The sequence below is a fragment of the Callospermophilus lateralis genome, chromosome 4 (assembly GCF_048772815.1).
Source record: "Callospermophilus lateralis isolate mCalLat2 chromosome 4, mCalLat2.hap1, whole genome shotgun sequence".
NCBI classification, from domain to species: Eukaryota; Metazoa; Chordata; class Mammalia; order Rodentia; family Sciuridae; genus Callospermophilus; species Callospermophilus lateralis.
The window spans coordinates 47,673,607-47,701,584 of NC_135308.1; the positions used below are offsets into that span (position 1 = coordinate 47,673,607).

At 38.7% G+C, this 27,978-nt stretch overlaps 1 protein-coding gene across 4 annotated transcripts; it reads right to left on the bottom strand.

Annotated features, from left to right (window-relative positions):
- Nucleotides 1-6,179: 6,179 nt before the first annotated feature.
- On the bottom strand, nucleotides 6,180-27,956 carry Pomk (protein O-mannose kinase). Of its 4 annotated transcripts, XM_076853782.1 has the most exons (6): nucleotides 27,668-27,956; nucleotides 23,897-23,982; nucleotides 22,905-22,971; nucleotides 19,997-20,093; nucleotides 18,231-18,533; nucleotides 6,180-10,218 (listed from the first exon to the last, which is right to left on the bottom strand). In XM_076853782.1, the coding sequence occupies exons 5-6, from the start codon at nucleotides 18,510-18,512 to the stop codon at nucleotides 9,448-9,450; spliced, it is 1,053 nt and encodes a 350-aa protein (XP_076709897.1). In that variant the 5' UTR covers nucleotides 18,513-18,533; nucleotides 19,997-20,093; nucleotides 22,905-22,971; nucleotides 23,897-23,982; nucleotides 27,668-27,956; the 3' UTR covers nucleotides 6,180-9,447. The 4 variants fall into 4 exon arrangements, with proteins under 4 accessions (XP_076709897.1, XP_076709900.1, XP_076709896.1 ...); XM_076853785.1 differs by lacking the exon at nucleotides 22,905-22,971 and having other exon boundaries at nucleotides 27,694-27,956; XM_076853781.1 differs by lacking the exon at nucleotides 22,905-22,971.
- Between the last annotated feature and the right edge of the window lie 22 nt (nucleotides 27,957-27,978).

Here is a 27,978-nt window from a genome sequence, read left to right on the forward strand (position 1 = left end):
GAACTAATAAGTGAGTTTAGGAAAATCAAGAATTCAAGGTTGGGCTGAGGATGTGGCTCAAGCGGTAGCACGCTCGCCTGGCATGCGCAGGGCGCTGGGTTCGATCCTCAGCACCACATAAAAATGAAATAAAGATACTGTGTGTCCACCTACAACTAAAAAATAAATATTAAAAATAATAATAATAAAAGATAAAATTAAAGAAAATATTTAAAAGACTCTCTCTCTAAAAAAAATAGAATTCAAGGTCAATATACAAAAATTGTATTTTTGTTTCCTACTAGATAAGCAACTAGATGTTGACATTGAAAAAATTAGAATATACAATAGAATTTTAAAATTGAATAAATTTTAACCAGGCACAATAGCTTATGTCTGTAATACCATAAAATTGGGAGGCTGAGGCAGGAGGATCACAAGTTCAAGGCAAGAGGATCGCAAGTTCAATGCCAGCCTCAGCAATTTAGCAAGACCCAGTCTCAAAATAAATAAAAAGGACTGGGGATGTAGTTCAGTATTAAAGCACCCTTGAATTCAATCCTCAGTACTAAATAAATAAACAAATAATTGAATAAATTTAGAAAAACAGGTGTATACTGAACACTGAAAACTATAAGACATTTTATAGAATTTAGAGACTGAAAAAGTTGAAGAAAACTACTGTGTTCATAGATTGGAAGAATCATTACTATTTCTTCTTTTTTCTCTCTCTCTCTCTCTTTTCTGTTTGTTATTGTTGTATTTATTTTGTTTTGTTTTGTTTTTGTGTACTAGGGATTGAACCTAGGGGGCACTTAACCACTGGGCCACATCCCCAGCCTATTTTTATTGTTTATTTTGAGACAGGGTCTCACTAAGTTGTTTAGGGCTTTGCTAAGCTACTGAGGCTAGATTTGAACTTGTGATCCTCCTATCTCAATCTCTTGAGTATCTGGGATTACAAGCATGCACCACCAAGCCTAGCTAGAACTTTACAATTCAATTATAAGAGAGCAAATGACCTTTTATTTTCCTTCATGGGCAAAAGATTTGGACTCTTTATGAAAGAAGGTATATAAATTGCCAATAAACACATGAAAAGGTATAATTTGTCTTTAGGCAAAGGCAAATTTAAACTTCACTGAGATATCACTATACACCTACTAGAAAAGCTATAATTTAACAAATATTAGCAAAGATGTAGATAGAATGAAAGTCTTCATTTTTTGTTTCTTTGGGTTTTTTTTTAAATTTTTTTTAGTTGTTAACAGATCTTTATTTTTTTAAATTTATTTATACATGGTACTGAGAATTGAACCCAGTGTCTCACAAATGCCAGGCATGTGTGCTACAGCCAAGCCCCAGCCCCAGCCCCTTGTTTCTTTTGTTTTGAGATAGAGTCTCACTATGTAGCCAAGGCTAGCCTCAATCTCAAAATCCTGTCTCAGCCTCCAGAGTAGTAGTACTGCAGTACTTGCTACTGCACCTGGCTCAAATGGACTTTATTTTATTTATTTTTATTTTGATACTAGGGATTGAACCCTGGGGTGCTCTACCATTGAGCTATACCCCAGCCCTTTTTGTTTTTCATTTTGAGATGGAGTCTCACTAAATTGCTGAGGCTCAGTCAGATTTGTGATTCTCCTGCCTCAGCCTCCTGAGCCTGAGATTACAGGTACACACTACCTCACTGGGCTCAAATGGAAACATTGCTGGTAGGAATGTAAAATGATTCAACTGCTTTGCAAAATAGTTTGAAAATGGTTTTGTTTTTTTTAATAAGTTAAACATTGACATATAACTATCTGACCAGTTCTATATATTGACCAAGACAAGTGAAAAATATGTCCATACCCAGATGTGCAATTTTAACATTAACAGCAGGTTTTTTTTTTTTTTCATAATAATCCAAAACTGGAAACCTAATGTCCATCATTAGGTGAATGAATGAACAGACTGTGGTCCATATTCGAGGCCCTAAGTTCAATCCTCAGCACCACATAAAAATAAATAAAATATTTATTTTTTATATAAGCAGTATAAAGAGTAAAAGAGAATAAAATCATGGCATTTGCAGGTAAATGGATGGAGTTAGAGAAGATAATGCTAAGTGAAGTTAGCCCATCCCAAAAAAACAAATGCCAAATGTTTTCTTTGATATAAGGAGGCTGATTCATAGTGGGGTAGGGAGGGGGAGCATGGGAAGAATAGATGAACTCTAGATAGGGCAGAGGGGTGGGAGGAGAAGAGAGGGGGCATGGGGTTATCAATGATGGTGGAATGTGATGATCATTATTATCCAAAGTATAGGTATGAAGACATGAATTGGTGTGAATATACTATGTATACAACCAGAGATATGAAAAATTGTGCTCTATATATGTAATAAGAATTGTAATACATTCTACTGTCATATATAAATTAAAAATTCTCCATAATAAATAAATAAAGGTATTGTGTCCAAAATAAAAAAATAAATCTTTAAAAAAAAAACTTTTTTGTTTCAAAAGACATAGCCAAGAAAGTGAAGACAGCCCATAGATTTGAAAAAAATATTTGTGAAGCATATAGCTCATAGTCTAGTATGTAGAATATATAAAGAACTCCTATAATTCAACAGCAAACAATTTTATTTGAAATTAGGTGAAGAAAAAAACTGGTATAGATCTGATCTGAATAGACAGTTCTCCCAGGAAGATACACAAATAGCCAATAAGCACATGAAAAGATGCTCAGTATTGTAAGTCACCAGGAAAATGGAAATTAAAACCACTGTGTGGGGCTGGGGTTGTGGCTCAGTGGTAGAGCACTTGCCTAGCATGCTGGGTTCGCGCCTTAGCATTGTATAAAAATAAGTAAAATAGGGGCTGGGGATGTGGCTCAAGTGGTAGCGTGCTCGCCTGGCATGTGTGCGGCCCGGGTTCGATCCTCAGCACCACATACAAACAAGTGTGTCTGCCAAAAACTAAAAAATAAATATTAAAAAAAAAAAATTAAAAAAAAAATAAGTAAAATAAAGTCCATCAACAAAACAAAACAAATTAAAAAAAAAAAAAAACACTGTGTGTGGACTGGAAGACTTTATAGCATTAAAATGTCAGTATTACCAAAAGCAATGTACAGATTCAATGTGGTATCTGTCAAAATCCCAGTGACGGGCTGGAGTTGTGACTCAGTGGCAGAGCACTTGCCTAGCATGTGTGAGGCATTGGATTTGATCCTTAGCACCACATAAAATAAATAAATAAAATAAAGGTATGCTATCTATCTACAACTACAAAAAAGAATCTTTTTTAATCCAAATGACTTTTGGAGGGGGCAGAAATTGAAAAATCCACCTAAAATGCAGATGGAATCACAAAGAAATCTTAATAGACAACATAATCTTGGGGGAAAGAATTGGGGAGTAGGGAGAATAAAAAGAACTCGTGAAAAAATTGTGCCTTTTTTTTTTTTTTGGAAGTATCTCAAAGAAATTCATTTACCATGCCATCATCTACACGTTTCAGCTAGTCTCACTGGGGGCTCCAGCAGCACTGAAGACCAATTTGTTATTTGTTCCCAAGTGTCATTTTCTTTCTTTTTAATTTTAATTTTATTTTTTAATTTGTTCTAATTAGTTCTACATGACAGAAGAATGCATTTTGACATATTGTACACAAATGGAACACAACTCCTCCTTCCTCTGGTTGAGTATGGGGCAGAGTCATACGAGGGGTGTGAGGATGGGAAGGACAGTGGAATGAGACAGATATTATTACTCTATACACATGTGCTATGTTTAAATTAGTGCTTTTCCTAATAATAAACCCAAAGGAATAGAAGTAAAAATAACTATCATTCCTTACTCATGTGAAATGCTATAAATTGATTACATGGAATTAGAAGTAAATAAACCTAATTTTCTTTCCAAAGGAGTTCAGGTAACAAAAGTAAATAAACCTAATTTTCTTTCCAAAGGAGTTCCAGGTAACAAAATCTGACCAGTGCCTATGGTATCAATAAGAATTTTATTTTTATTTACTATTTTTTTTCTCAGTTCTTAGGATTGAACTGACAGGAGCTCTACTATTGAGCTACACCCCCAGTCCTTTCTATTTTCATTTTGAGACAGGGTCTCATTAAGTTGCTGGCACTTACCTTCAACTTTCTGTCCCCCTGTTTCATTAAGAACTTTAAACTTGCATGAAGTTTTTTGTTTTTTGGTACTGGGGATTAAACCGAGGGGCACTTTACTCTTGAGTTACATTCCTAGTTCTTTTTTATTTTATTTTTTTAGTTGTAGTTGAACACAATACTTTCATTTATTTGTTTTTTAATGTGATGCTGAGGGTTGAACACTGTGCCTCACACATCACACATACTAGGCAGGAGCTCTACCACTGAGCTACAACCCCAGCCTCCCTTTTTATTTTTTGAGACAGGGTCTTGATAAGTTACTGAGACTGGCCTTCAATCTTGTGATCCTCATCTCAGCCTCCCCAAGTTGCTGGGCTTAAAGGCAAATGCCACCATGCCCAACTGGATGCAGTACTCTTTCTTTTTTAGTTGTTGATGGACCTTCATCTTATTCGTGTATTAATATGTGTTTCTGACAATCAAACCCAGTGCCTCACACATGTGAGCCAAGAACTCTACCACCGAGTCACAACCCCAACCCCTGGATAGAGTACTCTTGCTAACTGCTTTATTAGAGTTTTGATTGTAAACTACAGCTCCAAAAAAATCTAAATTATTTTTCTTCATTCTGTTTGTCCTCACAAAATATTACCAAAGTTGGACTTGGGATGTAACTCAGTGGTAGAAGATGTGCTTAACATTTGGGAGGCCCTGGGTTTCATGACCAGCATCATGAAAAGGGGAGTGGGGGAAATATTACAAAAACACAGAAATGCATGATTCCACATTTTAATTTACTTATGTGGTTAAATCATATGACAATAGTGATTCCCCCAAACAAGCAAAATTAACTTTAAAAATACAGGGAAAGGGCTGTATCCTCTGGGGTGGGGCCTGCTCAGACTCCACTGAAGGTCCTTTCCATTTGGGTTCAGGTGGAGGCCTCAAGCTTGAGGTCCTGGGTTGCAGCCCCCGTACCAAAAACAAAACAAAACAAAAAATTCAGTTTATTGCCCTTTCCAAAAAAAAATTATATATATATATATATATATATACACACATATGTGTGTGTGTGTTTGTGTGTATCACAATAAAAGACCTTTTCTATAGAGAGTTATATGAGATAAGGCTTTCACCCCCACCTATGTGTGCCTCATTTGGGGAACTACCAGGTTTCTGCTTGTGCTGAATGATATCATGATTATTTATAGCCTCCTGTGAGAAAATGTAATTACAGAACAAATCATATAGTGGTGATGATTTTTTTTTTTTTAAGGTACTAGGAACTGATCTCAGTGGCACTCAACCACTGAACCACAGTCCCAGCCTTGTTTTGTATTTTATTTAGAGACAGGGTCTCCCTGAGTTGCTTAGCACCTCACTTTTGCTGAGGCTGGCTTTGAACTCACAATCCTCCTGCCTCAGCCTCCCAAACTGCTGGGATTACAGGTGTGCACCACCATGTCCAGCAATCTTTTTTTTAATCACTTGGAATGATAAGCAGGGACAGCACTGGCTACTTGTTTGTGCTTTGAGAATGGCTCCCCTCATCTATTTCTTCTGATACTTCCACTGAACTTCCATTGAGCAAGCCACATAACACTGAATTCCCCATCAAGGTTTTAGTTAGATGACGACTTCCTCTTTTGATTTTTGCAGTTCTGTTGATAATTAATTGTGTCCAAACCCAAACTGAAGATTGAACCATGACAGGCAATGGCCCTGTCTGGCTGTGGTATCATAAAGCATCAGAGAAACTTGGGAAAGAAAAGCACAAATTACTTCCAAATTTTCATGACAGAAATGGGATGTGTCTGAGTTGTCCGAGATCAGAGCTGGGATAACTTAGATCTTCTAATCCTAGTACAATGTTTTTTCTTCTGAACCATGATGTTTATTTCAGCTTTACTGTCCTATTGAAAACAAATTAGTTTAAAACTGACAGTTTTTCACCAAAATGCTAAAAAAGCCCTCGAATGAAAATACAACACGAATAGGGTAAGAGCAAATAATTAATTCCACATATTAACAGCCTATATCAAGTGAAAGGCTTCTAAAGTATACATACACAGCATTGTGGAGAATATTTTTAAAATAAGTTTTATTGAGACATAATTCACATACCATAAAATTTGCCCTTTCTTAAAAAACAATTCAGTGGTACTTCATATATTCAGAGTTGTACAAACATCACTACTATGTAATTTCACAGCATTTTCATCACTACCAAAAAAACTCTGTACCTGGTATAAGTCATTCTTCCACCCCAACTCCCTAATACCCTCTAGCAAATACTGTTTCTATGGATTTTCCTATTTTGTACATTTCATATAAATAGAATCATGATAGGCAGTCTTTTGTGAGTAACTTCCTTCACTTAGTATGTTTTCAAGGTCCATCCATATTATAGCATGCATTAGAACTTCATTCCTTTTGTTTTTGTTTTGTAGTACTGGGGATTGAACCCAGGGGCACTGTACCACTCAGTTATATCACTAGACCTTTCTTAGATTTTAAAATTTTGAGACAATGTTTCACTAATTTACCAAGCTGACCTTACATTTGCAATTCTCCTGCCTCAGTCCCAAGTAGCTAGAAGTATAGGAATGTGCCACCATGCCCAGAATTTCATTAAGGCTGAATAATAATCCATTGTATGGATATACTGTATTTTGTTTATTCATTGACTAATGGACATTTGGGTTTTTATTACCTTTTATCTAGTGTGAATAATTGCACTATGAATATCTATGGACAATGTTGACATGTGCCTTTTGTGTGGATGTATATATCTCTTGGGTATACACTTAGGAGAATTGCTGGGTCATGTGGTAACTTTATTTTAAACTTTTTGTGGAACTACTAGACTATTTTCCCAAGATCCTGTACCATGCTCTTGTCCCATGAGCAACATTATGAAGGACTCTAGTTTCTTCATATCCTCACCAATACTTGATATTATCCCAACAGTGGAGTTATTGTAACAAAATAAATCCAGGGTGAAGGGAGTGCCCACTGAGCTTCAGAGTGACATCAGAGAATGTGGGCAAGCATATTCTCTCACCAAGCACAAGCCAATCCACCAGCAATAGGGAACAATGTTGATAATACTGCTCTCCTACTCTGTGGTGCCTCCCTGAAGCTCAGGGTAGGGCTTCTCAAAATGTAGTCCCCAGACCAGCACCATGAGCTTTACTGGGAACAGTTATGAATGCTCAAACCTAATGAGTCAGAAGCTATGGGGACCCAGCTTGTGCCTTCTGGTGATTCTGATGCCTGCTTGAGTCAGGCGAAGGTAGAGTCCAATGCAGAACATCTACGATTCTGAACACCAGCTTTAGCCATCTTGTTAGTGATCATTAATACACACCAAATCCTCAACCCCTGCAAATGAGACTGATAGTGTCATAGGAAAGAACTTTTTGAAGGATTCAGCCATGCAACCCAAGTGGGATGGCTTGATACTGTGCGATAATGAGGAACACTTGCTGATGTAAAAAGCTCACCACAAATTTTGGACGTGGAAAACCCAATAAATAGGAACTTCAAAGCACCTTCTAAAGCCCAGTAACATAGCTATTGTTTGCCTCAATTTTCTTTTCTAAAAATTTTTATCCATTCCAAATTACAAAGAGTATGCTGTAACAGTTCTTTTTTAAAAAACTCATTGGAGCCAGGTGCAGTGGCACACAACTGTAATCCCAGCAGCTCAGGAGGCTGAGGCAGGAGGATCTTGAGTTCAAAATCAGCCTCAGCTACTTGGTGAGGCCCTAAGTAACTTAGCAAGACCCTGTCTCAAAATAAAATATTAAAAAAAAAAAAAAAAAAGGTTGGAGATGTGGTCAGTGGTTAAGCTGTATTCAATCCCTAGTACAAAAACACAAACGAACAAAATCTCATTGGAAAGGGGTAACACAAGAAGCTTCATAGAGAAATCATTTAAACCAGTGATTTAAATGATTCACATTAATGCCATGTGAACAGACCACAAACACTCTGGATACCCCATATGTTAAATCCTTTTTTTTTTTTTTTTGGTGCTGGGGATCAACCCCAGGACTTCACAAATGCTAGGCATGTGCTCTGCCACTGAGCTATACCCCTAACCCTCAATGCCATTTTTAAATTCTTTTTTTTTTTTTTTTTTTAAGTTACAGCTTTATGGCTATACATAGTATAACTATAAAGACCTGAAAAACTCATACATCATGGAAATTGATTTCAGTTCATGATCCTCCCTTTTCTCTTCCCCCTTTCCCTACCCTCTCCCCTTCTCCTTCTACTGGACTTCCTTTCACTCATCTATTAATTTGTATTTGACTGGTTCTTTATGTCCCATGAACAACATTATGGAGGACTCTAGTTTCTTTATATCCTCACCAATACTTGATATTATCCTTTCCTTTATTTTACTCTAGATTCCATAAATGAAAGAAAACATTTGACCTTAAGTTTCTGAGTTTGGCTAGTTAACTTAGCATGATATTCTCCATTTCCATCCATTTACTGGCAAATGCCATAATTACATTTTTTTAATGGCTGAGTAGAACCCCATTGTATATTGATATATACCATAATTTCTTAATCCATTCGTCTATTGATGGGCATCTGGGTTGATTCCATAATTTAGATATTGTGAATTGTGCTGCTATAAACAGTTTTTCTTCAATGCCATTTTTTAAACTATATAGAGAAACCATTATTTGAAGAATCACTGTCTTTTTCCTATACTGCCAGTTAAAAATCTTCTGCCTATATATTTCTCATAAGCTCATAAATTCAGTTATTAGGGGCAATAGAACCTCTTTATAGCTACACTTTTATTACTTCCTTCAAATATGAGTAGATCACTATTTTTCTGCATCTTAGCCAGGAAGCAAATGGCCTCAGAAAGATGAAGCCAGCCAGTTTGCTCTTAATTAAAACCTCCATCCAGTTGCCAGGAGAGGTAGAACACACTCAAATGTGCAGATGAAGCCAGGCACTGATGTGCACACCTATAATTCCAGCTACTCCAGAGGTGGAGGCAGGAGGATCTCAAGTTCAAGGCCAGCTTCAGCAATTAACTGAGACCCTGTCTCAAAAACTAAAAAGAGCTGGGGATGTAGCTCAGTGGTAGAGTGCTTGCCTACCATGTGTGAGGCCATGGATTCATTCCCAGGTACCAAAGAAAAAATGACCAAAAAAACCCCCCCAAAAAGGCCAAGTGGATATAGAAAAAAGCCACATAGCTGAATAAACAAACAAACAAACAAACATAGGGCTTACACAAAAAAACACCATCAGAGTAGAACTGCTATAACTTCCATTCGGTCCTCAAACCCCACCCTTCAATGGCTGCACTGATTTTTATAACATTTCTCTTGTCTGAGACATCACAGTATCTCTGAGTAAATTCAAAACCTTTTGATAAGTATCCAGAATATCCTGAGCAGTGGGTCTTTCTGCAGGATTCTGGCTCTTACAGGCCTTATGAATATCAAACAAATGGAATCGAACCATATCACTACCCTCAACGTGCCCCAAAAGGAAACTGGAAACATCTGGAATCTTCCAGATATCAATCTTCTCATCATAGGAGGGCATGAGATCATCATGAAAAGGTATGTTCTCTCCATAAGGCCATAATTGCTCAGGAGCTATAAAATCCCCATGAAGCTCCCTGTGGCCACATTTCACAAATGTCCCAGAGCTGTGGTTCACCAGGGGTAAGGCATCTAAATCATTTGCCACAATGCTGAAGTTACTTGTTAGCAGATACTGAGATAGTGTCTTGGGCAGGTCATTAGAGTCACACATGACCAGCGTGCCCAGGGGGCTGTGGTGCAGGTAGTTAATGACACTAACATAATCCATGGCCAGCTGCAGCCTGTGCTGCCATGTATTCACATTTTGGTACTTTGAAAGGTTTAGTGTTTCTTCCAGGTTGCTCAAGGAACCTAAGGGGTGATATTCAGTAAGAATAGTGTTGTCTTCCTCACAATAGCCAAGCAGTGTGACAATGTGTTTGCTTTGTAGAGATTTCAGCATCTGTAGTCCATAGAGGAAATCATCTCTCATTTCCAGACTGGTGAGCCGTGAGAGCGCAACTTTGCGTTCCTTCCACTCAGACAGAAAGACCTGAAACAAAGCCAGAAGAACATCAAACCTAACCCTTCCACCTAAAGTGAGGCAAGAAAGAAAAATACTTTCTGTTTAACAGGTGTAGCACAGAAGACAAATGAATGAGACAAGAACCCAGTCTTTGCAGTCCTAGAGTTGCACTTTGTCTAGTTGTAAAGACTCACTATGAACAAACATATAACATGCAAGAAGGTGAACAACAAATTAGTGCATAAAATTTCAGCAGGAGGGACTGACTGTGGTCTGGATGTGAGAGCCAGCTGGAGATGACTCTGGAAGGTTCCTGGAAGTTGGTTTTAGAGGATGGTCAGGACTTGCAGCACAGATGTTGGACAAGGGGAATGCAAGGCCCAGGAGGAGAGGCTGCCTGTGTAAAGACCTGGGGCAGCCAACTGCCTGCCAGTTCCAACTTACTGTAGCACAAAGGGTGCTTTTTGTACTTTATATCTTTTGGTATTTTCCAATTCTTTCAAAACAAACATACATTACTTCTATAATTCAAAAGATTAAGACTCAGGAACACTACATAAAGTGGAAGTGGACTAAAGGATCTCAAATATTTCTTTTGGATTTAAGAAGAGCGGGTTTTTAATGGGGAAAAAAAAAAAAAAAAAAAAAAAAACCCTTCACCTTCAAAAGAGAAATCTTTCAAGACCTCAAACCCCCATAACCAAGAAATTTCATTATGGATCTTTTCTATTGGGGGAAAAAAGTCATTTTTACTCTGGCTGCTACATTCAGTAAAACTTTGATGAATTTATAAAATTTTCAAATAAACATACTCCATAGATTTGTATTACCACTGAATTTGATATTTTGACTCTAATAAAAAAATAAAAATACTACTTTGTTAAGATCATCACTTTTTTTTCTTTCTTTCTTTCTTTTTTTTTTTTTTTTCTTTTTGGTACCAGGGATTGAACCCAGGGGCACTTAAACACTGAGCCACATCCCTAGCCTTTTTATATTTTATTTAGAGACAGGGTCTCATTGAGTTAACTTAGGGCCTCACTAGGTTGCTGAGTCTGGCTTTGAATTCATAATTCTCCTGCCTTAGCCTCCTGAGCCACTGGGATTACAGGTCTGCACTTGCCTGGCTAAGATCCATCACTTCTTTGGACCTATTGTGCATGGTCATGACTAGTGCTGACAGATGGCTTTGGTAGGTTTTGTTGTTGTTGTTGTTGTTGTTGTTTGGTTGTTTTATTTTTTTGTTTTGTAGTACTGGGATGAAACCCAGAGCCTCCCACATACTATGCAAACACTTTAACACTGAGCTAAATCCTCTTGCCCTTTTTTTTTTTTTTTTTTCCTGAGACAGAGTCTCACTAAGTTACCTAGGCTGATCCTGAATTTGGTTTCCTGCTACTCATTCTCCCAAGTAACAGGGATTACAGGCATGTGCCATTGTGCCTGGCTTGGTTTTGGTTTTCAAGGCCCATTTTCATACAAAAACAAATTTCACCTTAAGGAAGCTGCTACCTTATGTTCAACAATAAATCATGGAAGAGGCAGACCGGGCCCCAACTGATTTCCTCCTGAATCCTCAATTATGTCATATTCATTTTTGTGCCTCAGATAAATTAAAATTATTTGTTAATAAATATTATTAGTCTTTGGGATGATTCACAAATATCTAAAACCTCTAGTGTTAAAAATATGCAAATCACTTGCCAAAATACATTCTATAATTATATGTAACTAAAAAGAATAAATAAAAAAAATTAAATCTGCAAATCATAGATTTTACGAATCATTTCCTAGCAATCTCTAGTTATTTTTTATCACTTTCTAAAACAATTATATTTGGAGACAACAGCAATGTGTTCATCTTTTATTTAATTGTAAAACTAATCATAAATAGTCTTCTTGGTATAAAAAAATCAACTACAGAAAAATATTTTCTCTCTCTCTCTCTCTCTCTCTCTCTCTCTCTCTGTCTTTATTCAGTACTGGAGATTGAACCCAGGGGCACTCTACCACAAAGCTACAACTTCTGCCCTTTTTGTTTTTTTGGTTGAGAGGGGATCTTGCTGAGTTGACAGATATAGGTTCCAGAAACACCCACTCTGAGCATGAATCCACCTAACATAACTAACATGGATGCAGCATCTTAAAGTTTATAAACATTTTCATGTACATCTGCTTTCATTCTCATGATCCACAGGAAACCCTCCAGGTGTTTAAATTATCCTCCAACTTGTGATCATTCTGCCTCAGCCTCTCAAGTTGCTGAGATTACAGATAGGTGCCATGGTGCCTGGGAGCATTTTTCATCTGTATCAGCATTTCTGTATATTTATTATAAAAAGTCTGGTCATTGTCCTTCATCCAATTTTTCTATAGGGCTATTTGCCTGTCCCTTATTTATTACTAGGAACTTCTTATATTACCCATGTGATCCTTTAATATAAATGTAAAAGATATAGAACATAGGTCATGTAGTCTTTTCATAAAGCAAAGAATTTAACTGTAGTCAAATGTTTCTTCGTTCATTTAACAATAATTTATGTCAACCAGGTGAGGTGGCACACACATATAATCCCAATGACTTGGGAGGCTGAGTCAGGAGGATCACAAGTTCAAAGCCAGTCTCAGCAACTTAGGGATACCCTTGGCAACTTAGTGAGATTCAGTCTTTAAGTTTAAAAATAAAACCAGAAAGGTCTGGAGATGTAGCTAGTGGTAAAGAGCACCTCTGAGTTCAATCCCCAGGAAGGAAATGGGATGGGGGGAGGGAGAATTTATGTCAAAGAAAAAAAAAACTGGGGTTCTATCTAGCTCAGTGGTAGAACCTAGCATGCCTAGCATGTGGGGGCCCTGGGTTCAGACCCCAGCACTGCTGGAAAAACACTGACATAACTGCAATGATAAAATTTACATTCTACTACAGGAGGTAGGCAATAAAATAAATAGGAAACATATAAAGTATATTATCAGGTGAAATGTGTTTTAGAATAAAACAGGGAAGCGTTTGCAATTTTAAAATAGGGCTCGGGAAGGTCTTGCTGGGGTGTCTGAGCAACAAATTGAAAGAGATAAGGGAATGGGCCATTTTGATATAGGGAAAAACTTCATCCTAGGCAGAAAACATCAGGGCCAGATGTCCTGTAGGGAAGTACAGCCACAGACTCTCAGCACAGAAAGGCTGGGCTGCTAGAGTGGGAAGGGCAAGGCATAAAGGAGTAGGTAAAAGTTTAATGAAAGGGAGCAGATATTGTAAGACTTTACTGAAAGAACTTTGCCAGATGGGGTGGCACACACCTGTGATCCCAGCAATTTGGGAGGCTGAGGCAGGAGGACTGCCAAGTACAAGGCCAGCCTCAGCAACTTAGTAAGACACCCGTCTCAAAATAAAAAATAAAAAGGGATGGGGATATGGCACAGTGGTAAAAATACCCCTCTGTTTAAAATCCCCAGTAGCAAACCAAAAAAAAAAAAAAAAAAAGGAGGGGACTCTGGACTCTTACTTTTTCAGAGTGAGAAAGTAATTCACTGGAGGATTTTAAGGGGGGAAAAAACAACACATATTTGACTTATAATTTAATAATATGGCCTATTGTTTTAACAGACTGAAGGGAGTACAGGGGCCATGAAAGCAGAGACCCTTCTTGTTTTTGTTTGTTTGTTTGTTGTGGCACTAGGTATTGAACCCAGGGGTGTTCTACCACTGAGCTACATCAGTCCTTTTCATTTTTTATTTTGAGACAGGGTCTAAGTTACCCAGGCTAGCCTCAAACTTGTGATCCTCCTGCCTCAGGCTCCCAGGTAGCTGAGATTATAAGCATGCACCATCACACCCAGCTTGGGTCTTTCAATGTAATCTTAGGTTTAAAAAGCCAAAATGGATGAACCCCCAACTGTTATTCCTAGGGAATAAGACTGAGGACAGAGAGAGCAAGAGGAAGGAAAAGGAAACTTTAATTTTCTACTTTGCCTCCTATTAAATACTTGAATATACTGCTTTTATAATTAAGAAAAAAAAGAAATAAAGAAAAAGCAATAGGCCAACCTGCCTACCATAAACAGGTTACTATAGTTTATGGGCAAAGCTACAAATTGCTATAGGTAGAGGATATAATTCCCCTGGCCATTCCAAAAACAAGCAAAAAAAAAAAAAAAAAAAGTCTGGGGAAGACAAGGGAGTGGCACAGTTTGTATATATTGAGGAAACTATCTGAGATTAAATCAATATTTTATGTACTGAGAATTCAATTAAAGAGTTTTTGTGCTCTGGCCCCCAAAATGTGTCCTAGATACAATAAGGTATGGCTAGATGCTCTGGACCCACCTTCTGTGCTCTCAGGGGACTTACACATTTATAAGAGACACAAACAAAAAACAAGATAAATGAGAAGAGAAGATATGGTAAGGGTGGGACTTAGGGTCATCAGGGAGGGAATTCCTGTTAGAAAAGTAACAGAACTCTGGGAGTGGTGGCACACATCTCTAATCCCAGCTACTCAGGAGGCTAAGGCAGGAAGATCACAAATTTGAGGCCAGCTTGGGCAGTTTATTAAGACCCCCTCTCAAAGTAAAAAGGGTGGGGATGTGACTCACTGGCAGAGCATCACTGAGTCCAATGCCTATCTCCAGTACTGGTCTGGGGAGTGGCAGAGCTTCAGGCAGAGAAAGACCCATAAGAAAGGGCTTGGTTTAAACAAGGAACAAAGGAAAGACTACAAGACAAGGAGTGAGAATCCTGGTAAGAGCTCTGGGAGGGAGGAAGGATCCACAGCAGGGAGGGTGGAGCAAGAGGGATAATTAAAAGGTTAATTTTTTTTCCCCAAGGGACAACAGGAAGCCACCAAATGGGTTTTAAGGAAGAAAAAATGGCATGATCCAATATGTCTACAAGACAACTGTATATAGTAGTCGGCAAAAGCGTAAGCAGGGAGACTGTTAGATGGCAAGAGGGGAGTCTGTGGACAGATTCTGTTGAGCACACTGGGACATATTCTGAAAATAGAACTGACACGACCTGGTCCCTCAATAAGAGAAGTTTCCCTAGAGTGCTGGTGTTTTGAAGACACACTGGAAGAGGATGAAAGAGTGAGAGCAAGGAAGGTGGAAATAGAGTTAGAGAAGCTTTCTATGATGGAACTAGAGAAAGGACAGGAGCTACAGAGGGCTGGGGAATCAAGGGAACAGGACTTTGTTTTTTAAAGAGAGTATGTTTTGTAAAGAGAGTATACCAATAGTAATGATGTTTAGAGTGGGAAGGCTGACAATGCAGGGAATCACTTAAATTACGTGGAACCTTGGGAATTAGGAATGAGAGCTAAGCTGCTGGTTTATAGATCTGGTGGAAGTAGAATGAAGATATTCCCTTTGGATGGTTTCTGGTTTCATATCTCATAAAACAAGATCATTGGATAAGACAAAGGATGGGAATGTTTGAGGAAAAACTTCTCAGAGATTGGGAATGAAATTTCCAAGGATAGTTCTCTGTGCTTACCTGAAGTTTGTCATGGTGCATTTAAATTATGTGATTGTGGGATTTCTCTCTTACTCCAGTATAGTTGCTCAAGTCCAAGAGCAGAGTTGGGTTTCAAGAGCAGCCAAGCATGATAGAGACAGATGTAATGAAGTTGTTCCAACTCTTTGTAAAAGAATGATGAAAATAAAAACCCGTGGAATCTCTGCTAGGAGAATCACGAGGTAGAGACAGGAGGGGTGTCATAAAGTAAAAAAGCATGAGATGGATACTCTGAAATTCTCCATGGAATTGAGGAACTGCTGGATCAAGAGAGTTAGAAGAGGAGGTAGAGGTCAGAATGAAATGTCAAGAATTTTGACTTTAGAAATCCCACTGAAGGGGATGAGATTGAGATGTAGTTCAGTCATAAAGCACTTGCCTAGCATGCATGAGGCCCTGGATTCAACCTGCAGACTGTAAAAAAAGAAAGAAATTCCTACTGAAAAACCTGTTCCTTCCATGTGGAGAGGAGGTGGGGCATTGAGATGGAATGGAATTGAGTTACCCACAGCTATTCCAACAAGTGACTATATTCAGGATACTGATACTCTCCTCTGTGCCAAACTGCACAGATCCTGAGGCTCTGACAGGGGAGAAGGCAGACAAGGCTCCTGACCAACACTATTAATACCCAAGTGTTCAAAATATTTTGTCCTGAGGGAGGGAAGTGTCAGCTAAAGAAAACCCAACAAAAGAATATAATGGCATTTTGTTCACACTTTACTTTTATTTTGAAACAAGGTCAAAATAAAGTTAGTTTTTAAGTTACAATCTTCCTGCCTCAGCCTCCTGAGTAGCTGGGATTACAGGGGTGTGCCATCATGCCTGTATAGTCACACTGCACTTTAATAAAATGATAGTGCTTAGGCTTATTAGCCATACTACTAAATTTCATATCTGGATGAACATAATTTGTGGCTCCCTAAAATTAAATCTATCTACAAATGATAATAACTTGCCATCATCAAAATCATATTCCCTGGGAGGAAAGAAGCAATTCCAACAAATTCCAAAAATGCTCTGAACAATTACAACCACAGACGCAACACATTCAAGGTCACCTCTTAATATGTACATTTTCCCTTCAGTACTGGGGATGAACCCATGGCCTCATGCATGCTAGCACTTTACCACTGAGCTACATCCATTTTGTGACAGAATCTTCCTAAGCTGCAGGGGCTGGCCTCAAACTTGTGATGCCCCTGTCTCAACATCCCAAGTAACTGGGATTACAAGCATACACCACTGTACCAGCTTTCAAGGACATCTCTTTGAAGAAGATAGAAATGAGCTGGTTTTATGTCCTCTTTTCTATCTATATCCCTTCTTTGGTGATTTTTCCCACATTCTAATACTTTCAAATGCATATAAATAATATTGAGTCTCAAATTTATAGTCTCTCAGACCTCATCCATAATGCTGGGCTTGCACATCTAACTGCCCACACCCCCACCTGGATGTCTCACACCAGAATTAACATGTCCATCTCAGACACAAAGAATCTCTTCATTCTCTCATACCCCACATCCAGTCAATTAGAAAATCCTATTGTTAATACCTTGAAAATATGCCCAGAATCCACTGATTTCTATTTCTGTTACTAACACTCTTGTTAAGCCATAACCATCCCTCACATGCAAAAAAGCCTAACCAGTCTTCCACCTTTGCCACCTTTCATCCACTCTTCACATAGCAGCTAAGATAATCCCTTTACAAAATAAATTTCTCTACTAAAATTTTTCCAGTGGTTCTCAAAGTTCTGTGAGGCCTGGCATAACCTGGCTCCCAATTTGACCCTTCTCAGACCTCACGGACCTCTTTTTCTCTTCCTGCTCTCTGGTCACACTAGGTTCCTTCCTGCTCCTTGAACAACCAGGAATGTTCCCTGCACAGAGGAATGGGGCCTTTTGTCTTATACAATTTCTGCCACTTTTGCATTTTTCCACAAAAATATTTAATTTTGCAGCTGAAAATAACATACTACACAATTCTAAATCTTCCTTTTTTTAACTTATTTTCTTTTTCTTTTTTCATTACTGAAATGATTTTTTTAAAAATTTATTCTAATTTCTTAAGATTTCCTTCCTGTTGCTACATGAGTAATCCTAACTACATTTAAATAGCTATAGAAATTCCATCAAGTGGTTGGACCATAATTTAACTAATTGTTCTCCTAAAATTGTTGGTCCTAGTTTTCTATTAGTATAGTATTCCTTTATGCATTTAGCTTTTTTCCTTCCTTCAGATTCTTTTCTTCTTTTAAAATTAAAATCCCAGATATGAGATTACTGGGCTCAAAGACAGATATAAAGAGCCTTTATGGATCTTTAAGACAGGATCTCCTATGTGGCCCAGACTAGCCTCGAACTCCTGAGCTTAAGTGATCCTTCTGCCTCAACCTCCCAAGTGCGAGGACTAGAGGCAGGTGCCACTACATCCACTTCCTTTTATGGGTCTTAGCCCAGAAAGCCAAATTGTTCTCCCAAAGAGCTGACACAAGTGATAATGCAGAAGAAAACCATGTACTCACTCTCTTCACGGCTCCTTCCCCAACACGCTTCAACTGTCTCACTTCTGTCCTCAGCTCCTCACAGGACAGCCAGGGTGAACAGTTTTTCATTTGCCCCATTTTGAAGTAACCATATGGACAAGATCTAGGGTCCTTGGTGGAATGTTGAGGGGATATGAAAAATCGGTCGAAGCAGAGGTAAAGGACCACATTCATAAGGGCCATGGCGAGCAGCAGCCCAACAACACGAGGGACTTCTCTGTGGGTCAGACCTTTCCTGCTCTCCTGGGCTTTCCTTTCCATGTTGTTATCCTGTATCAGTTCCTGCAATATAACAAAAGACAAGAAGCAATAACACTTTCAGCTATAATTTCCATGAAGCGTTTTGATGACACTGGCCTGAAGGTAGCTACACCCTCTCATGCCTCCCCACTCGTAGGTCCTATAAGTTTTGGAGTCACATGAGGAGCAAGAGAGGAACTGAACATTAGGCTTATATTAACCACTCAATTTCAGCTTTTCCTGCACCCCCATAATCATTATTCTTTTTCTAAATTTTTTGGCAACAGGGATTGAACTCAGGGGCACTTAACCTCTAATTCACAACCCTACCCCCGACCCTTTTAAATTTTGAGACAGGCTCTTGCTAAGTTGTTGAGGCTGATTTTGAACTTGCAATCCTCCTGCCTCAGTCTCACAAGTTGATGGGATTATAGGCATGTGCCACCTGGCGCATTATTCTTTATTAAATTAAAATTTGGATTCATCTAGATTATGCAGAATGGGAGATGTCTGCCTTTGACTCTGTCTTATAGCACTTTGCACTAAGTAGATATTCATTAATATTTAGTGAAATAAAAGCAGTGGTGCTGGGGCAGAAGATGGACAAAGGGGTACATTAGTAGGTCAGTCGCACTTGAACCCAGCTAAGAAACTGGGATGTTCCTTGGAAGGTACTCAAAAGCCTTTGAGAAGGTGGAGCTGTAACCCAGTGGCAGAGCACTCACCTAACATGTGCAAGGTCTAGGTTTCAACCCTGGCTGGGGGGGGGGGGGTGTTCATGGTTTATTTTTTCATTTGTGTTTCTACAAATTGAACCCAGTGTCTTGGGTATGCTATGTGAGTACTCTACCACTGTGCTACACCCGCAGCCCAAACTCTGAACATTTTATATATATTTTTAATTGTAGATGAACACAATATCTTTATTTTTTAATTTTTATATGGTGCTGAGGATCGAACCCAGTGCCACATGTGTGCCAGGTGAGCACTATACCATTGAGCCACAGCCACAACCCCCAAACTCTGAACATGCCAAATTGTTTTCCCAAAGAGCTGATATGAAAGGTGAGTCTGAGATGTTCCTTGGAAGGTACTTGGAGGCTTGGAGACCAGTTAGGAGGACCTGGAAATGATCTGAGATAAGAATCAAAAAATTTATGAGCTAGAATAAGGGTGGCAAGATTAGAAAAAGAACTCAGGTGACAGTGGCAATAAGTAACCCTGAGAAGGGATGGACTCCAGCAATGGAGCCACTATAGGGTCTGTGTTGGAGGGGTCCAGATGGGGAACAGGCCTGGGGAAAGACAATGAGCAGAGTGCTTGTCACTCAGGATGCTGGGGGCAAAGGCTATGTATGAAGCAGAGTAGAGGACCATCAGTACAACAGATAAAGCCATGTTACTATGTGTCAGCTGAATATAGGCACTGGGATGCCCAGAGATACTAGTGATAGAATTGCCTTGTGTGCTACTTGTGCCAGATACAACTATGACATGAAACTTTACCTTCCAGGAGCATCTTCCTTCTCCCAGCTAGGTCTCCATCCAGTTGTCTGTGTCAAACAGTGTTCTGGTTGATCTCAGGGACTGGTTTGAAAGTCCTCTTCCATGAAGTACCAAAAAAGGAGGTTTGTTAAAGAAAAATTGCAACTCTGTACACAGACAAGTCACAGCAGTCCAAATGATTCATTCTTCTTTCCTAGAGGCCCTTCTAGTGACCAGATGTCTCTTGGACTTTCAAGCTCCAGGAGCCACAGGGAAAGCCTTGGACAACCTGGCCAGCATCACCAAAACCCTGTCAGCCTATGTGGATGCAGACCCCCACATTTCCTCACCAGTCTCTATTTGGTTCCAATCTGCTTTTTCCACCATATTAAGTAATGTCCACTGGCCCATCTCTGCACTGAGCACTTGAAATACACAAGTGAATTAAACAGACATGGTTCCTATCGTCTTAGAGCTTAATGAAAAATCAGGCAGGAAAGACAGATAATAAATAGGTAAATAAAATTCATCATTATCCTGTGATGAGGATTCAAGGATAGAGAATAAATGGTTGAAGAATCCAAGAAGACCTTTCTGAAGATATAATATTCATATCAAGCCCAGAGGCCTGAGAGGAGCCAGCCAGAAGACAGCTCTTTCGTACCTTGTCCTTAAGGAAGTAAAATCTACCTTCCAACAGGCATATGAAAAATGCTCAATTCCATTTGTCTTTAAGGCAAATGCAAAAAAAAAAAAAGAATTATGAAATACATCTAGGATGGTTACAATAAATAAATCGAGCAATAAGAAATGTTTGTGATGACTTATCATTTATGGTGAAGAAAAAAAAAGCTGGCTTTACTGCAACTCCATTAAGAAAGTATTCCTGAATTTGCCAATGCTCTGTTTTCATTTTTCAAGCATCAGAAACCCTGGAGCTTCTCATTAATGCCATTGCCTGGGTCTATGCCATGGAATCATCTTTCTGTGATTCAATTTCTATGCAATGAATGTTCCCATCATCAGCTTCCATTTCCAATACCTATCAAAGGCTGTAGACTCTAAAAACATGTCTGTGTAATTTAACCACTTCAAAGTTTCCCCGTAACATTGTGTTACTACAAAGTCATGTTCCAGCTTTCAATGTCTGTCTTCTTCAATAGTATGACAATACTTGGTTGGTATTTGCCTGTCTTTAAAAGAAAGGAAAACTCAGATGTTTTCAAAATCCTTTTTCAAAAATGGTTCAGCAATATAGGAATAAACATACAAAATTTAAAAATCAAAATTTCTAATAAAATTGTTAATTCAAATCTAAAAAAAAAAAGGAAATGTTTGTGAGGTTAAAGAAAAACTGTAGTCCTCATATATTGCTGGTGGGAATGTAAAATGTAGCCACTGTGGCAAATAACATAGCATAATATAGTATTTCTTTTTCTTTTTTGGTACTGGGACTTGAACCCAATGATGCTTAACCACTAAGCCATATCCCTAGCCCCTTTTTATTTTTTTATTTGAGACAGGGTCTCACTAAGTTACTTAGAGCATTGCTAAGTTGCTGAGGCTGGCTTTGAGCTTGCAATCCTCCTGCCTCAGCCTTCCCAGCTGTGCTACTATGCCTAGCACAATGCAACATTTCTATTTCAAACATATTTACCATATCACCCAATAATTCCATTGCTCAGAATATACTTATATGAATTGAAAACATACATCAAATGTTTATATTTGTACACAAATGTTTATAGTAGCATCATTTATTTATTTTAAATATCTTTATTTCAGTTATTTAGCTTTATGTGGTGCTGAGGATCGAACCCATGGTCTCCACATGCAAAGCGAGCATTCTACCACTGACCCACAACCCCAGCCCAAGTAGCATTATTTATAACAAAGAATAGAAATGACTCCAATTAGTTAATAAATGGATAAACAAAATGTATCACATTCATAAATGGATTATTATCCAGCCATAAAAAGGAATAAAGCACTATTACTGCTAGAACAGGGATGAACCTTAAAGACATTATGGTCAATGAAAGAGGCCAGACACAAAAAGCCACATGTTGTATGATTTCATTTATATGAGATGTCCAGAATAGGCAATTCCATGTAGACAGAAAACAGAAACGTGATTGCACAGAGTTTGGGGGGCAAGGAGATGAGGAATGGCTACTAATTAACATAGGATTTCATTTTAGATAAAAAATTCTGGATTTAGTGGTGACAGGTGCACAATCTTATAAATATGTGCTTAAAAAAATCAAGGAATTATACACTTTTAAATGACAACTTTTATAGTATCTAAATTATGTTTCAATTGAAAAAGATAAAATAACAAACTGTACTTCTGATCTTTTTCCCTAACCTATTCTTTCTGTGCTGTTCACAAGCTCTGTGAATGATTACTCCATCCTTCTATTTCCTAGCCAGTGACGCTGTAGGAGGGACCAGCACATAAGTACTGCTTTTTCTAACCTGGGAATTTTTAAATATTTTATTCTTCTATAATTTGAATATATATATGTATGTATGTATATATATATATATATATATATATATATATATATATATATATATATAATTTTTAAATATTTTTTAGTTGCAGATGGATACAATATCTTTATTTTATTTATTCTTATGTGGTGCTGAAGATCAAACTCAGTACTTCACACATGCAAGGTAAGCGCTCTACCACTGAGCTACAACCCTAGCCCATAAATATATATATTTTCTTAATTGGCAAAGGAAAATACTGCTTGCTTAGCCTTGCTGTCATTAAAGACGCCCAGGAAACCCTGACTATGGAACCACTTCTGTTTTACTCTATACCTTCCCTCTCCTGGACATAATGCCAGCTGCTTGCTCACCCCACTACCTCAGCTTTCCCAAGTGTGCCTGTCCATGGTCAGGATGATCATTTGCTTACCTTTCTCATAAAGCTTCCAGGCCCACATCTTTCTCTCTGGTCCATTCCCTCATATCACCTTCAGGATCTTCAATTGAAATTATAACTTTTACTACTAATGTCTTAGTCTCTACAGCTGATTCTTGGAAGGTACACATAAAGAAATAGATAAAATGGTTGCAGTCTCTTTTACAATAATTAAAGTGACCAAGTGTTTCTCAACTTAGACCTCAGGTCAGGGAGCAGCAAACTTCTTTTTATAAAGTAACAAATGGTAAATATTTAGGCTTAGCAGCTATAAGTCAAAGTCTAGCAATAAATCTATCACTGTGATTTGCAGTAAACTGAGAGGTGGTGCAAGGTAACATCTGGTCCTATATTGTCTCTGTCACAATTATTCAACTCTGTCACCAGAGTGTGAAAACAGCTCCAAACAATATAACAAATGTGTGTGGCTCTGTTCCAGTAAGATTCATTTATGGACACTGGAATCTAAATTTCATATATTTTTCATGTATCATGAAATATTATTCCTTATTAGATCCCAACCACCTCCACAATACTTAAAAAAATAAAAGCATTCTTAGCTATTAGGCTATATAAAAATAGGCAGTGGGCCAGAGCTGGCCAATTGCAGCATCAGGTGATATTCCTTTGGCCAAGGTCATCTCATCCACATCTGTGGCTTCAGTGGCTCTCTAAATATTTATGATTTCTAAGTCTATATTGCATCCCTGATTTTTCTCCTAAACACTTCACTTAATAGGTTCTTCAAGGTCTGGGATGACAATAGCTGACTCCAGAGACTCTTTCCTGTCCTCACCATGCCCCTTCTCTAGGGTTTCTACTCTGGACACACAACCTACCCACTCACTAAGTCATGAACCAGGGTGACTTGAAACCAACCAATCAGCACACATAGCCAATTCTATCACCCAAACCTTTTCAAATCTGTTCATATTTGCCCTTCCTTGCCACCTCTGCCCTGGTATTAAGTCATCAATATCTCTTACCTGAACTTCTGCAAGAGTTTCCTGCATGATCTTCCCCTTCTTTCTCTTTTCCAATCCATTCTCCACACAGCAGATAGGATCTTTTCCTTTAATAAAATGTTCCAAGAGAAAAATAAAATGTAAAACTGTGCATATCTATTTGGCTTTGCCAATTTACAATGTATATTTGTTTCCAATATTTTGTTTTGTTTTTGATACTGGGAAACAAACCCAGGGCTCTCAGAGGCTTAAGCACACATTCTACAACTGAGCCCAAACTTTGTGAAAGAAATAAAATAGTGTATATACATTTAAAACCACTCTGAAACCTGTCCAGTTTGAGTCACTCCATCCCGAGCAGCTGTCACTATCCTCACATTGGTATGTATCAGCAATTCTCAAACTGTGGGCCCTGGACCTGTCTGTAGTAGCACCTCACTGGGAACTTGAGAGAAATGCAAATTCTTAGGTATTTACCACAGAAACAAATTCTGTTTTAGTAAGTTCCTCTAGGTGATCTGGACGCATGCCAAAGTTTCAGAACCACTGGTGTATGCAATCCTCTCACATGCTTTCTATTTTCACAAGTATGAACCCATAAGCAATAACACATTTTCAAGCTTTATACAGTGGTTGTGTACTTGTATTATCCATTTGCAACTAATGATGTTTTTTAAACTCAACAATGGTTCTGAGATTTATTTACGTACATGAAATGCCAGTTCACCTTTTTTTGGTACTGGGGATTGAACCCAGGGGCACTTTACCACCAACTTACATCCCCAGACCTTTTTGAGCTAGGGTCTCAAAGTTGCTTAGGGCCTTGCTAAATTGCTAAGGCTGGCTTTGAACTTGTAATCCTCCTGCTTCCCCCCCCACAAGCTGCTGGGATTACAGGCGTGAGCCACTGAATCTTGCCAGTTCACTATTTTTTTAAAAATAATAAGAACTTTATTTTTTTTTGTCTTCATACATGTACTTTGGATACTATTTTTTAAATATATTTACTTTATTTATTTTTATGTGGTGCTGAGGATCAAACCCAGGGCCTCACATGTGTGAGGCAAGCACTCTACTACTGAATTATAACTCTAGTCCCTTCTAGTTCAGTATTTTTAATCATTTGACCACACTATAAGTTTTTTATTTTTCAAAAGCTATACATATATTAAATACTGGGAAATACTAAATATCATAGACATCTACATTGCTGAATTTTTATACTCTTGAACAACTCCCGAGAGCTATGGGGATGGTCACACAATGATCATTAAAGACAGAGTCCTGGTCCCTACCTGCCCTGGAAGTTTTAGTGAAACAAGTTTTGAACACATCTCCTTAGATATATGTGCAAGAGTTGCTTTCTGACAGATATAATGATTCTTCCAAATCACAGATTTAATTTCTTCTGGATTAAAAACATTAAACAGCTCCTACTTGCACTCAGGAAAAAGTTCAAACTTTCAGAAGGTTCCCTGAGAGGTTGGGGATGTAGCTCAGTAGTTAGAACTGAGTTTCTTCACGAGCCTTCTAACCCCTATCCGCCTCTCCAGACCCTTCCCTGCCCTACACTCCAGCTCAAACTTTCTTCAGGCTCAAAAGCACCCTTTGGGGCTGCAGCTCCAGGTTTGGCTCATCTGTTCCTGTTAGACTGTTCTACAGAGGTCTGCCTGCCTGCTCTGTTCCCCACATGTTCTCAGCACCTGGCACACAGCAGACACTAGATAAGAAAGCATGACTGCTAATCACAGTTGACTTCACCATCTTCATGAATTCACTGTTTTCTCCCACCTGTTTTCATGCTCATTAACTCTGTTCTTCGTCTCTTTATGGTATCTGCCTTCTAATGTCTCTTACCCACCACCTCTTTCCATTTTTTTAATTCTTTCAACCTTCAAGTTCTCCTTTATCTGTAACCTTCCACTGATCCTACCTTGTCACTAAGGATGGCTTCAGGTTTTATGGGGCTTGAAGCTTATATAATTTTGGGAAGGAAAGGATAAGAAAAGAACATGTAAGCCAGTGACACACATCTGTAATTCTAGCTACTCAGGAGGTTGAGGCAGAAAGATTCCAAGTTCAAGACCACCCTGGGCAACTTAGCAAGATCCTGTCTCAAAATAAAATTTAAAAAGAAAGGGTTACAGATGCAGCTCATTGGTAAAGCACTTGCCTAGCATGCACAAAGCCCTGGGTTTGATTTCAGTACTTCCCCAAAATAAAAAACAAGAATAAAAAAAATCATAATTATAAGTTTAAAACTGCTGGAACTCCTTGCCATGGATTTGTGCAAATGAAGAATCTAGACTATAAATTCACATCTGCTTATCATTCTCTAGCACCTGGTATCTTGCTCTCTACACTTTCTTCATTTTCATTCTTCTATGGTTTGGATACCCTTTCCCCAAAGACCAAGTTGGTCACCAGCCTGTGGCACTATTGCAAGTGGTACAAAGAACGTTGAAGAGGCAGAGCCTAATGAAAGGAAGTTAAGTCATTCGGGGAAATAACCTTGGAGGGCATTTTGGCCCTGGGTCCTTTCCTGTGTCTTTTTGCTTCCTGGATGCCATTGAGATAAAGCACTTTCTTCCACCACTTGCTCCCACCATGATGTACTGCCTTACCACAGGCCCAAAGCAACAGGGCCAATCCCCCGATAGACTGAAATTTCCAAAATGGTGAGCCAAACTAAATCTGTACTCTTCTTGTATTGATTTAATTCAGGTATTTGTTACACCAATGGAAAGCTGACACACTCAAAAACTACCAACATCAGATACAAAATTCTATAACCCTCGATCTCTGATCACTATTGTACCTTTGACATTACTCAGCACACTGTTAATGCATTTCTCGTTGCCTCTGTATTTTATATGCATCAACAGCCTTTTAATTATCCGTAAGGCCTCACACTCTGAATTCTTCCTCAAAAACACTCATCCAAAAATTCAAATGACTTTTATGCAGTGTCAACTTCAACCAATTCTGTGATGTAGATATAATTCGTGTTGCTATTCCTAACTTACAGATAAAGAACTGATTCAAAGGTGAAGTGACTTCTCCAAGGTCACTAAACTATACAAGTTTTGGCCTCAAACCCACATTCTTCCTTTAAACCCTGCGACGTTCAGGGGCTAAACTGAATTGAACCCACTATGATCACTGGGATGGGGGTGTGTGTGACACTGAGACTCACAGTTTATTAAAGAAGGTTTTAGTCCATCTCAATATCTGATTGGCTTTTTAATTTTAGAAGTATATTTCTAGAGCAGGCTGCCTAGAGCTTAGAATGAGGTAGTGTGGCATAAGAATTTTGTCCTAGAAATAAAACAAACAAACAAACAAACAAAACACTAAGATTTTCTGGTCCTGAAAAATACCTTGCACATTAAGGAATAAGGAATGTGGGAGTCAGTTGGGTAGGAAATATTTAGGAACTATTTAATTAAATACAAAGGATTTCTGTCACTGATAAAATCTTGATAATTAGGGGAGGTGACAGATGGGATCCACTGCTGTAGAGTCACAGCTTAATTTTAACCAATTTACAGAACATTTTATACAATTCTACAAGTGACAGATTAGTGTCGACCAATACAATGTAGAGCAGAACCCAATTTTCCAGTAAAACACAAGGTACATTAACTATTTTAAATATTCTGAATGCTTACTTAGCTTTTGGGTTCCATTGTAAAGGCAATGGGTGGAGAACACAAAATTACTAAGTAAAGTGGTTAAATTCTGCTTTTAAAAAAAAAAGGAAAAGAAAAGAAAAGCAGCATATGGTCTCACTTCACACAGCTCTGGCAGAAACGAACCCGTACATAACAAGCGCCAGATGGAAGGACTGATGTCTGCCTGTCACGGGCGGAGTCCTCAGGCCTTCAGCAGCGGGGTCTGAGGCGATGCGGGCCGGTACAGCCCAGCAGGTGAGGCACACCTCGGAGCGGGCGACCGAGGCTGTACTGAGTCCGGCCCCGTCTACCCGGAGCCCGGGCCCGAGGCGCTGGCCATCCAGGTGCGGGCCCGGCACAAAACAGAGCCTCCTTCCCGACTTTCCGGGGACTCACGCCAGCAGAACACAGCGCCTCTCGCCCTCGCGC

Coding starts and splice junctions, on each gene's coding strand:
- Pomk (XM_076853785.1), bottom strand. CDS start 18,512: ATGGAAAGGAAAGCCCAGGAGAGCAGGAAAGGTCTGACCCACAGAGAA. Junction 10,219..18,230: donor GGGAAGGAGCCGTGAAGAGA/GTGAGTACATGG, acceptor GCTTTGTTTCAG/GTCTTTCTGTCTGAGTGGAA.